We start from the raw sequence: 12,756 nt of genomic DNA on the forward strand, positions 1-12,756 counted from the left end.
TCAATATACTGCTGCAAACGTTTCTGAATTATCATCAGTAATATCTTACTTGCATGTGATATTAGTGATATTGTTCTATAATTTCTACATTCTGTGGGATCACCTTTCTTTATGCTACCATAATAAATGTCCAGTTATATCTTAAGTATATTTTGAACTAAACACTAAACTTAGAAATTAAAGCAAAATGGAAAGCACATTTGCTTCTCTTAGTTTTGTCTGGTAAATGGAAGGGGAAACTAGTTTTACTGAATTCTTAAAATCATGTCTGTGTGGCTTTAGTATATTCACAGAACTGTTGTAGCCACCATCACAGTCAATTTTAGAACACTTTAATTATCCCTAAAAGAAACCCCACACCCCTTAGCTATCCCCCCTCAAACTCTATACCTTCAGCCCTAGATAACTACTAATCTGCTTGCTGTCTGTAGAGATTTGCCTATTCTGATCATTTCTTATAAATAGAATCATCCTGGATATGATCTTTGTGTTTAATCTTGACAGTGTTCTTAAAACTTTGTAGTGTGAGGTTAGGGCCTTTCTTCATTTCCGTACTGTAAGTTAAAATTTTTTATTCACCTTAACTCATACTTTCTTTGGGCATTAGGGAAATGATAAAGAGGCACTTAAAACCAAAAACCAAACCCACTGCTGTTGAATCGATTCCAACTCATAGCAACTCCATTGGGTTTCCTAATTATATAAATGTTTTCATCATAGTGATAGAAGATGAAAAAGAAAGGCAGTCACATTGATTCTGTGTTTGTGAAAGCATTATCATTAGTTAGTTTAGACAGAAGTTTGGCTTAAAACTGGTAAGAGGAAGCTGATTTACTGATGATACTAGAAACTAGTATGACTAAGCCCTTACTCTTATAGGTTGCAAGAGTTTGGAGTCTTTATTCAATGAGCACAGCCTTTTTAAAAAGCTAGCTGATTTGAAATGAAGGTTGGAAGATCAGGCTCTTAAGGTTATGGTTTTCCTTATCCTCCTTGCTATCTAAGTGAAAACATTTATTTTTTATTGGATGTACAGTAAACAAGGTTTTTGATCAAATAGTTTATAAAATAGTATCTCACATTTCTGATTTCTGCTTGTGTTTCTTTTTCTCTGAAGATTTTTTTGAATAAACTACCAAACCCAAGAAAGAAACTCCTTGTACCTTGTGCACTAGATCCTCCCAACTCCAATTGTTACGTATGTGCCAGCAAGCCAGAGGTGACTGTGCGGCTGAATGTTCATAAAGTGACTGTTCTCACATTACAAGATAAGGTAAACACTGGGACTAGTTGTCTTCCCACGGAGTTTTCCATTTTCCTTCTATAGATAGCCATGTTCTTTTTTTGCCTGTTATAGTGATAAAAGCTAAAAGCTACATATTTATTCTGAAAGGCTGTGACTGCTGTGGTTTGTTGCTTTGACTTCATGGCTTGCTTTACTATTTGAATTCCTGCTGGCTTTTCTCTCTGTGGTTCCAGAATATATGCCTCATACCCCAAAAAGTAATAGATGTATTTGGCTGAATCTGTCCCATAGGTGGTATGGGCAAATCTCCATAGTACCATAGCCAGCAGATTACATCTTTTCTCTTTGTTTTCTAGATAGTGGATGTATTCTGTATTTGGTGGTCAGACAAGAGGTACCCTTGAATAGTGTGGAGATGGTCCTAGCTATAGCAGTGAGCATACAAGTTTTACATGCAGTGTAAATGGTTAAGATGATGAGGATCTCCTTCCCAGGAGAGCAAAATTCCAATTTCTAGCTTTGTATTTAATACATGGGTAACTTGTAGGATTTGGGGTACTTTGGATGCTGGACAGTCCTTTGTTGTTGTTATGTGCCATCGAGTCGGACCTGACTCATAGCGACCCCTCCTTGGGTTTCCGAGGCAGCATCACTACGGAAGTAGATTGCCCCATCTTTCTTCCGAGGAGTGGCTAGTGGGTTTGAACCACCAGCCTTTTGGTTAGCAGTCAAGTGCCTTAGCCACTATGCTACCAGAGCTCCCATCACAACCAAAGTAAGAAGCTGTGTTAAAGTTTGCTGACCAAAAAAAAAAAACCAAACTCACTGCCATCAAGTCAATTCTGACTCATAGTGATCCCCTTTGGGTTTCCAAGGTGGTAAAGCTTTATGGAAGTAGATTGCCCAGCCTTACTTTCACGGAGTGACTGATGGGTTTGAACCGCCAGCCTTCTGGTTAGCAATCAGATGCCTTAGGCACTGTGCCACCAGAGCTCCTTCAAGGTTTGGTGACAGTATGCAGTTTTTCCCGTATGACCAGATGCTGGTGAGTTAAGTTATAGTCCCTGATAAGATAGGACATTTGTATACCTGGGTTCATCTATAGAGCCAGAATGAGAGAAATCGGAGTTTAAGATACAGTCTGTTGATATGCTCCTTCTTCCTAAATTGGTTATGTTAGCTTCTTCATTAGGGAAAATTTTTGAAATGATTCAAATGACAGACTTTTGGGATGACTCCACATTGCTTCTTCTTGTTATGTCCATCCTAATGTTAAATATTTAGATACTTCCTGAGATAAGAGGACTAGATCTTTGTGGCTCTAAATGCTGCTTGATGATAAAGGGACTTTATCCCAGTACTGGTTACACAGGGCAGGTTGATTTGAAATTACATTTTGGATGGGTAGGGAAATAGCCAGTCTTCTGTACTGGCCTTGTAGAGAGTGATTGAGCTACTTCTTTCATAGAAAGTAATTTCAGTTGGTATCTACTGATTCTTGGGCTTAAAAGTAATTCCTCTAATTTGTAGAGCATTCCTCCATTGTTTTATAGGAGCAGATAGGATTTAAAAGAATGTTATTTCTCCTGATGCATCTTAGAATTTAAAGAGAAATGGAACTTGAAACAGAAAGGCTATCTGAGAATCAGGTTCATGAGAAATTTTTCTATCTATAAAATCCTGCCATTATACAGTTGGTACAGGCGCTGAGTGAGATAAAACATGTCAGTGTCTAGCTCAGTACCTAATTTGCAAGGAAAGATAAAATACCAAGACCCAACTAAGGAGTTCTCAGTACCCCTTTTGGAGGAAGTTTATTTAACTTTATCTGCATCAGGGCTGGAACATAGGCATGAGACAATTGAGTGAATTCCCACTGGTTTTCTTGCTTACCCCAAGGTATCTTACAGTATGAGTTGTCCCTTTTCCAGGGGAAGAGGAAAGTGAGCACCTTTATTGAAAAAATTCTAGGTTATTATCTTTAATTATTTATTTTAATGTTTGGATTTCTTCTCTCCCCCCCGCCCCCCCTGCAGATAGTAAAAGAAAAATTTGCTATGGTAGCACCAGATGTGCAAATTGAAGATGGGAAAGGAACAATCCTAATATCTTCGGAAGAGGGAGAAACAGAAGGTATTAGAAACATTCATTTACTCCCCTCATTTACCTAAAGGTGCACATTAGTTTATCCATTCACTAAATGTTACTCAGTTTCACACCTGTGGAATTGAGTTTAATGTAGCTGAAGGAGGAGATGTTTGGCCATGGGAGCAGTGCCTTGGAGTCACCACGGTCTCATATTTGGGAACTCCATGGAATCATGGTGCCCCAGATTTGGTCAAGTTCTCTGAACTATGTTTTGATAACTTAGTGTACAAGATACTTACGACTTACAAGAGCAGTGACCACATACTCTTGTCTACTTCAAGGAAACTCCTCATCTGGGAGCTAAATTAGTGATGAGGTGACAGCTCTGGCTGTTAGATCAGAGTGGGGAGGGTAATACAAGGCTATTCAGTGTTTTGTTTGAGAGTACAGAAGCCTTGATAGTCTGTCCCTACTCTATAGCAGAAAATATTGCTGAAAACCAATGCCCAGTTTTGACTTTCCTTTTCAAAAGTTCAAGCAGGTCATTTTGTTAATACATTTGTTATACAAGATATAAGATATTTATTTCTGATTAAGCTTTCTTAGTTAAAATCACATCACAGTTTACCTCCTTCATACTATACCAGTGACTCTGAGTACCCCTGTCAGTTTTGCAGTTTATCTCCTAGGTTACCATTTTAGTTGATCTCCATATCCCACTTTTTGACAGTTTAACTTTATTTTAGAAAGCTGGGAACACTGTTTTACCTGTATATTAACTTTACTTATTTACGTGTTTGTTCAGTGATCATTGCTTTGGTGCACTATGCTAGATCCTGATGGGAATTCAAATTTCAAGTCTTCTTAAAATTGAGATTTAGTGTTAGGATTCTTAGATTTACTTTCTTGTCAGTTTACTTGGGGTATTGGATCATGTTTAGTTGGAGGCCATGCTTTACCCTGTTTTGGTAGAAGTCAAGTTGAATACTCAGACCACATTCTAGCCAGTTGTCACCAAAAAAAAAAAGTGCTTGTCCATAACCATACACTGTTCTTTCTCCTTAGTTGAAGAGGGAGAGCACTGTTGTTTGGCCTAGAAATAGGGTGGTTGCCAGAACTCTAGCTTCAGAGATGATGCTGATTAACCGAGATAAGAACCCTTATTAACTTTTGAACATATTGAGCCTAAGGTTTGTGGTGAATGAGGATGTGTGAAGAAGAGTATATAGCACTGGGCTTGGTAATGGAAGTCTGGGTAGGAAGTATCATTCCCAAAAGTCATTCCAAATAGATTAAAAATTAAAATAAGAAACAAATCTGTAAACAGGCTAGAAGAAACTGTCAGTGTATTTTGGATTTCAAAGTCAAAATAGGGAAGGCTTTTCTAAGTATTTTCCTTTTAGAGAATGAAAGAAATGGTAAAAACTGAAAAAGATCATTAGATTTTAACTATGTTAACCAGAATTTTAAATATATATTCTGTACTTAGTGTTTGTCAGGTACTAAGGATATACAAATCATTAAGTTCTATACAGTCTGTGTCCTAACAGAGCAAATATTCAGGAATTTATAGTCATAAAGTAGACTGAGTGTTGTGAGAAGGGAGCATACATTGGGAGCAAGATGAGGAAGCAGTATGAGTCAGAAAGGCCCTAGAGCAGGTAGAAGGAGGTAGAGGCACCAGAAATTTGGTTGGAGGGATTTTCCGTTATTGGATTATTTGTAATTCATGTAGCAAAGGTTTATTGAGTGCCAGTTGGTGCCAAGCACTGCAAGCTGCATACTGGAGATAATTAAAATGAAGCAGAAATGACACATGGAGGATAAAAGTAGATGGCAATGATTATTTTTGGGAGGCCTACATAAGCACTTTTGTCTTTATGTTGAGATTTTCTCATTTCTCAATTACAAAATTAGCTAAAATTTAAGTTTACTGAGGTTGGCACTGATAACTTCTTTATAAGTAGAGTGTATTTGGAATATCTCTAAAAGGTTCTGACTCTAGAACTCAAGCATTAATTTAGTTTGAATGGGAGAAAGTTCTCAGAATTTCTCAGTTTGGTCCTCTTGAAGTCATTTTGGTAGTTGAGTATTCAGAGTTGAATTTCTAAGTTCCTAATGGGTCACCACTGCTGGGTCCTGGGGCCATAGCAGTGATCATGATAGATTAAAAAGACTGTGCTCATAGAGCTTATTGACATTGTTTTTGTGAATTTTAAATGGAGTTTAGCATATTTAAAATTGCCTGAGTGTTCCACAAAGGCATAATTAATTAAAGTATCTAAATTACTTTAATATTTTCTAGCTAATAATCACAAGAAGTTGTCAGAGTTTGGAATTAGAAATGGTAGTCGGCTTCAAGCAGATGACTTCCTTCAGGACTATACTTTGTTGATCAACATCCTTCATAGGTAGGAACTGTAACTATTTTTTTAAGTGTAAAGAATTACTTGAACTATAAAATTAAGTTAAAGTGGAGGAAAAATGTTTTCTTACCCTAATCTCTACTGTTCTTTGCAAATATACAGTATATTTGTTGGAATTGGCCACTGCCTTACTTGGTAATTCAGAAATAAAGGGGATGTGGTAGTTCAGTTTGTGTGTCAACTTGGCTGGGCCTGGTTGAGTGGCTGCACAGCTGGATATAGTATTCCCCATGATGAGACTGCTAATCAATTCCGTGGTGGAATCTACTGGGAGCAACTGAGTAACTGCCTTTGGGTATGTGGCCTGCTTCCCATTTATAAACAGTATCTTTGGGAATGGTCTCTAACCTATGGCACACTTAGACCCTGCATGTAGCCATGTTGTTGTTCAGCAGTCTGCCATGTTCTGCCGACCTTGGGACTTAAATGGACTTAAATTAATGGCCTGCTGTGTGGTTTGGTAATACCGGAACTGTGCCTTTTTACTTGTCAACCTTGGGCTTCTCAGCTTCAGCAGCCAGCAGTTGTCTGAGTGAAGAAACACCTCTAGCTCCAGTGGGCCAGGAGCAGGAAGCAGAGCTGGACCCCAAGGTTGAGGGGCTTTCATATAGCCCCTAGAGCCTGGCACTTTTAACTTGGACTTAAAGCTTCCAAACTATAAGAGAATAAACTCCTATTTGTTAAAGCCATTCCATTTGTGGTGTATCCTTGTCAGCGGCACTAGGTAACTGAAACGGGATAAGCACATTGAGGAAGAGGAAGACATGAAGAGGTACATGGGAGGTACTGACAACAAAGATGAATCCTTTTGCATGTGCAGTACTGTGTTGTCAGTGATGGCAAGCATTGATCTAAGGGTGGATATATGAGTGGACAGGCTGAACAATGCCTATCCAGTGCCCAAGCAGGGAATAGTGTGCCTATGACCATGTGTAGGGTTAGCAAATAGTATTTTTACATGTGTATTTGTATGTGCTGTAAGAATATCCAGGTGTGTAGTAGAGCCAACAAGGGGCAAGGTTATGCTTGCTTCTTAGCCACAGCCAGCTACCCAGAGGGAGCGAGTAGTTGAACCTGTGGGCTTGGGACCATGGTCACAGGGGACATCAAGTTCAGTTGGCATAACACACAACACAAAAACATTGTTTTAGATCCTGCTTTGGTAAGTAGCAACTGGGATCTTAAAAGTGGGCAAGCGCCCATCTAGATGCAATGATGGATCTCCTCATCCAGAGCAAAGAAGGAAGAAAACCAAAGATGTATAGAAATAATGGTGGACTGTGACCATGACACCAGATGATCATGAGACCAGAAGAACTAGATGATATGCAGTTACCACTAGGAGAGCAATCAGTGCAGGACATCCTGGATAGAGTGGGAGAATAGTGTGGAACAAAACTCAAAAATCATTTAAAAAAAAAAAAAAAAAGACTAGGTTTGCTGGTCTGATAGAGCCTGGTGAGACCCCTGAGACTGTGGCCCCTAGACAACTTATAGGTCTGGAATTGAACGCACTCTTGTGGCTTCCAGCCAAACAGTAGACAGATGTATGATGTGAACCATTTACATCAAGTAGATATACTACCTGGAGTGATCGATCATGGGAGAACAGAAGGTCAGCGTTTGCATAGGGAGATAGCTCAAGGAACTGAAGTGCATGGGAGAGAAGGACACAGAGAAGAGGTAACTACTGGGAAGAAGTAGGAAGAGACCTGTTAAATTGTGGGAAATTGCAATCAGTGTCATGAGACAAAATGTGTATGAACTGCTGTATGGAAAATGAATTTGTGAAAGTCTTGACCTAGATGGCTTCGTTGGAGAATTTTACCAAACATTCAGGGGAGAGTTGACACCTATATTTCTCAAACTATTCCAGAACATAGAAAAAGTTGGAATACTCCCAGATTCATTCTATGAAGCATGCATAACACCGATACCAAAATCAGGGAAAGATGCCACTAAAAAGGAAAACTACAGATATGGGAGCTCTGGTAGCATAGTGGCTAAGGCACTTGACTGCTAACCAGAAGGCTGGCGGTTCAAACCCACCAGCCACTCCTCGGAAGGAAGGTTGGGCAATCCTACTTCCGTAGTGATACTGCCTCGGAAACCCAAGGAGGGGTCGCTATGAGTTGGGGCCAACTCGACGACAAACAACAACAACAACTGACCAATATCCCTCATGAGTATGGATGCAAAAATCTTCAACAAAATCCTAGCCAACAGAATCAAACAATATATCAAAAAAATAATACATAATGACCATGTGGGCCATACCAGCTATGCAAGGATGGTTCAGCATCAGAAAAACAGTCAGTGTAATCCACAGCATAAACAAAACAAAAGAACTGAACTGTATAATCCTATCACTCGATGCAAAAAAGGCATCCAATAAAACCCAACACCCATTCCTGTTCAGAACTCTCAGCAAAATAGGGATAGAAGGGAAAATCCTCAGCATAATAAAGGGCATATATGCAAAGACAACAGCCAACATTATTGTTAATGGAGAAAGACTCAAAACATTCCCCTTGCGAATGGGAATCAGACAAATATGCCCTCTATCACCACTTCTATTTACCATTGTATTGGAAGTCCCTGCCAGGACAGTAAGTCAAGAAAGAGAAATAAAAGGCATCCAGATTGGCAAAGAAGAAATCAAAGCTATATCTATTGGCAGATGACATGTTCCTATTCATTGAAAACCCAAGAGACTCAGCAAAAAAACTACTGGAACTAATAGGTTCAGCCAAGTGGCAGGATACAAGGTCAATATACAAAAATTAGTTGGATTGTTCTACATCAACAAAGAGGCCTCTGGTAAGGAAAACAATACTGTTTATAATAGCTACCAAAAAGATAAAATATTTAGGAATAAATCTTACTAGAGACACAAAAGACCTACACAAAGAAAATTACAAAACCACTACTACAAGAAACAAGGGATCTGCATAAATGGAAGAACATGCCTCGTTCATGGATAGGAAGTCTGAATATTGTGAAAAGATCAATACTACCCAAAGCAAATCTACACATTCAGTGCAATCCCAATCCAGATTCCATCAACATTTTTTAAGAACATGGAAAAGACAATCACTAATTTCATATGGAAACATATAGCCATAGTAGTTAAAACTGTGTGGTATTGGTACAATGATAGACAGATAGACTAATGGAATGGAATCAAAAACCCATTAAATGGAGAGATAGCCTCTTTAACAACAAAATTGGATATCCACCTGCAAAAAATGAAACAAGACCCATACCTCACCCTGTACACAAAAACGAACTCAATTTGCATCAGAGACTTAAATGTGAAACCCAAAACTGTAAATTTCAGCAAAGATAACATAAGGGCAAATCTAGGGCTCCTAATTTAAAGCATAAAAAGACTATCAAGCATAACTGAAAATGCAAAAGCAGAAGAAGAGAAACTAGATGACTGGAACCTTTAAAAGTTAAAATCTCAAGTGCATTGAAAGACTTCTTAAAAAGGGTAAAAAGGGAACCTACAGATTGGGGAAAAAATATTTGGCTATGACATATCTAATAAAGGACTTATCTCCAAAATTTATAGAAAACTCCCAATACCTCAACACCAAAAAGACAACCCAGTTAAAAAATGGTCAAGGGACATGAACAGACATTTCACTAAATAGGATGTATTGATGGCCAACAAATACATGAGCTAAAGCTCACGGTCATTATCCATTAGAGAGATGCTATTGAAACAACAAGATACCATCTTACCTCACCAATAATAGCAAAGTTCAACAAGACAGAAAATAACAAATGCTGGTCAGGTTGCAGAGAGATTGGAACTTTCATATACTGCTGGTGAGACTGTATAATGGTGTAACCATTATGGACAATGGTATGATGTTTCTTAAAAAACTGAAAACAGAAATACCATTTGATCCAGCAATTCCATGACTAGGAATATATCCTAAAGAGGTGAGAGACAAAACACAAACAGACATATGCACACCCATGTTCATCACAACATAGTTCACTGTAACAAAGAGATAGAAATAACCTAAATGCCTATCAACAGATGAATGGATAACCAAACTGGTACATTCACACAGTGGAATACTATGCTACATTAAAGAATACTGAAGAATACATGAATCATCTCACAACGTGGATGAATTTGGAAGACATTATGCTGAATGAAATAAGTCAATTGTAGAAGGACAAATATTGTATGAGCTCATTATTGTAAAAAGTCAAGGAAAGGTTTACTTAGGGAAGGAAACTCATTTTGTTGGTTACCAAGGATAGGAGGGAAGGGGAAGGAAAATTTTGGACTAGTTTTGGATTACATGTTGATTTGGGTGAGGGAAGGGATGATATGGAAAGAATCTGTGACCAGCATGATGACATTAGAGAAAGGAAGGACACTGAAAAGTACACATAAGATACAGAAAACTAGTAAATGTACAATACTGCATTACCATTAACAGCAAACACCAGGCTCTGGATAAATACATAGACAAGTGAGAAGATTAGGTGGGGGTTGGTGAACAGTAATATGCCTTAAACCAAGGATAGATTTGGCCAAAGATAACCTTACATATGCATTTGTGCTGCAAAATTGGCCACACACATTACAGAAGCAACAGAAGACAGAGTTGGAATAATCTTTCAGAGACAACCATATACCCTGAGAGGGAGAATCATCAGGCCTGCTGAATTGGGACCATAGTCTCTGCGGACATCATGTTCAATTGGTACAACATAGTACATGAAAATCTTTTTCCACACCCTACTTTGGTGAGTAGCAACTGGTGTCTTAAAAGGTTCCGAACAGCCATCTAAGATGCAACTATTGGTCTCCTTTCATCTGAATCAGAGAAGAGTGATGAAAATCAAAAGTATCTGGAAACAATTAGTCTAAGGATAAGATGAACCACAAGGACTTTAGTCTTCATGATACTGAGACCAGAAGAATTAGATGGTGCCCAGTTACCAATGCCAGCCAGTCTGAAAAGGTTCAGATCCTGGATAGAGTGGGAGAGAAAATGTGGAACAAAATTTAAAAAACTTTAAGGTTTAAAGTTTATCTCAGAGCAGTAGTTTAATGGGCTCAATGCGTATAGATTCTTGAGACATGTATTTCTTTTTTTCTGTTTTACTTTCTACCCCCTTCATAAAAAAACATTACAGAACATTCATGTGTGTGTATATTTGTCACAATTAAAATGCAAGTGGTCCTCCACTTTGGTGTATTCATCTGTTGTTGAACAAGGCACACTTTTGTACATGCTCATTGATACACTCAAACACACCCTGACTTTAGGCTTTAGGATAGTATGCAGCAAACATAAAAGATGGTTATTGTGTTCCCACTTGCTTCCAGTTGTTTTGCCAATACTGCTGTTTTGTCTGTATACTATTCATGTTTTATTTGAAAAATACTGTATTTTTATGCATGGTGTCAGGGATTTAATTTTGTCCACCCAAAATTTGTTTTAACTTGTAATGATAACTCTGAGACTTGCACCTTCTTAAACTGTAAGGGAATAAATTTTTGTGTATTAAAGCTATCCACTTGAGCTAGTTTTGTTATAGCAGCACTAGAAAACTAAGACAGACTTTAGTACCAGGAATGTGATGCTGCTCTAACAGATACCTAAAAAGTGGAAGTAGTTTTGAAATTGGTTAACAGCTAGAGGCTTAGAAAAGCTTCAAGGTACCTAGTAGTAAAAGCTTAGACTGCCTTGAAGAGACTGTTGCTGGAATTATGGCCATGAAAAGTAATTCTGGTGTTGGCATAGAAGGAATTGAGGAGAGTTGTAACACGAGAGACAGCAGCAGCAGAGGCATCAAAATCAACAGAAACAGGAGAGCAGCATGAGAAGGCGCTACAGACTTTACAGCCCACAGAGCAAGAGAGCGGAATGCCTTTGGTTATAATACTCTAGGAAGACCTTTTAACCTGCTAGATTAAACTATTGTTTGGTTTTAAGAAGATTTTAGGGGATAGCATTGGTTTAAGGTTTAAAGATTATATCAGGGCAGTAGTTCCAGGGGTTCCTGGTGGAGTGGCTTGCCTTTAAGCACCAGTTGGTAGAGCTGAAGAGCTTTATATTTGTTAGAACAAGACAGAGGGCTGGGCTGGCCTCTTACAGACACCAAGGAAACAGTAAGCAGAACTGCCTCAGTCTCAAAGGGTAGGACCATGGCCTCTGGAGCTTCAAGGGCTGAACCCACCACAGCCTCCTAGTTTGATCGTCAGATCTTCACCAACTTGATATTCGAGTGTGGGGCTGTTGTGTATCAGTACCAGTGGGTTGTAAAGAGCTGAGGCATGGGGCTGCTGTGCCCAAGGGGTAGAAGAACTGGGCCTGCCAGGCCAAGTGTGTGAGGGCACCACTCAGATGAACTGGAATAATGGGGCTACCCAAAGCCAAGGGAGCAGAGTTGATGTTACAGTGGGCCTGGAAGGCAGAGCTGAAGTCCAGGGTCAAGAGACCTCCACCCAAAATTCAGATAGCGTGGCCAGCACTATAGTCTGGAGGGCAGGGCCATTGCCTGTTGTTGTTGTTAGGTGCTGTCGAGTTGTTTCTGACTCACAGTGACCCCATGCACAGCAGAACAAAACACTGCCTGACCCTGCGCCAGCTCCATGATCCCTGCTATACTTGAGCCCATCATCGCAGCCACCGTGTCAATCCATCTCATTGAAGGCCTACCCTTCTTTCATCGACCCTCCACCCTACCAAGCATGATATCCTTCTGCAGGGAATGGTCCCTTCTGACAACATGACCAAAGTAGGTGAGACAAAGTCTGGCCATTCTCGCTTCCAAGGAGCATTTCATGGGTACTTCCTCCAGGACAGATCTGTTAGTTCTTTTAGCAGTCCTTGGTACTTTTCAGCACTCTTCACCAGCACAACTCAAAAGCATCAACTCTTTTTCAGTCTTCCTTATTCATTGTCCAGCTCTCACATGCATACGAGGCAATTGGAAATACCATGGCTTGTGTCAGGT

The 12,756-nt window shown here is 39.3% G+C and overlaps 1 protein-coding gene across 1 annotated transcript in view; it reads left to right on the forward strand.

The window, feature by feature from the left end:
• The window catches only part of UBA2 (ubiquitin like modifier activating enzyme 2), a 65,226-nt gene that overhangs the window by 43,468 nt on the left and 9,002 nt on the right, over positions 1-12,756 (forward strand). The window contains exons 13-15 of the mRNA XM_007957950.2: positions 1,118-1,273; positions 3,283-3,379; positions 5,640-5,745. Coding sequence (XP_007956141.1) covers positions 1,118-1,273; positions 3,283-3,379; positions 5,640-5,745 — 359 coding nt within the window. The remainder of the gene's footprint in view (positions 1-1,117; positions 1,274-3,282; positions 3,380-5,639; positions 5,746-12,756) is intronic.

This window comes from Orycteropus afer, unplaced genomic scaffold, assembly GCF_000298275.1.
Source record: "Orycteropus afer afer isolate SDZICR_OR568_19922 unplaced genomic scaffold, OryAfe1.0 scaffold00827, whole genome shotgun sequence".
Taxonomy (NCBI): Eukaryota; Metazoa; Chordata; class Mammalia; order Tubulidentata; family Orycteropodidae; genus Orycteropus; species Orycteropus afer.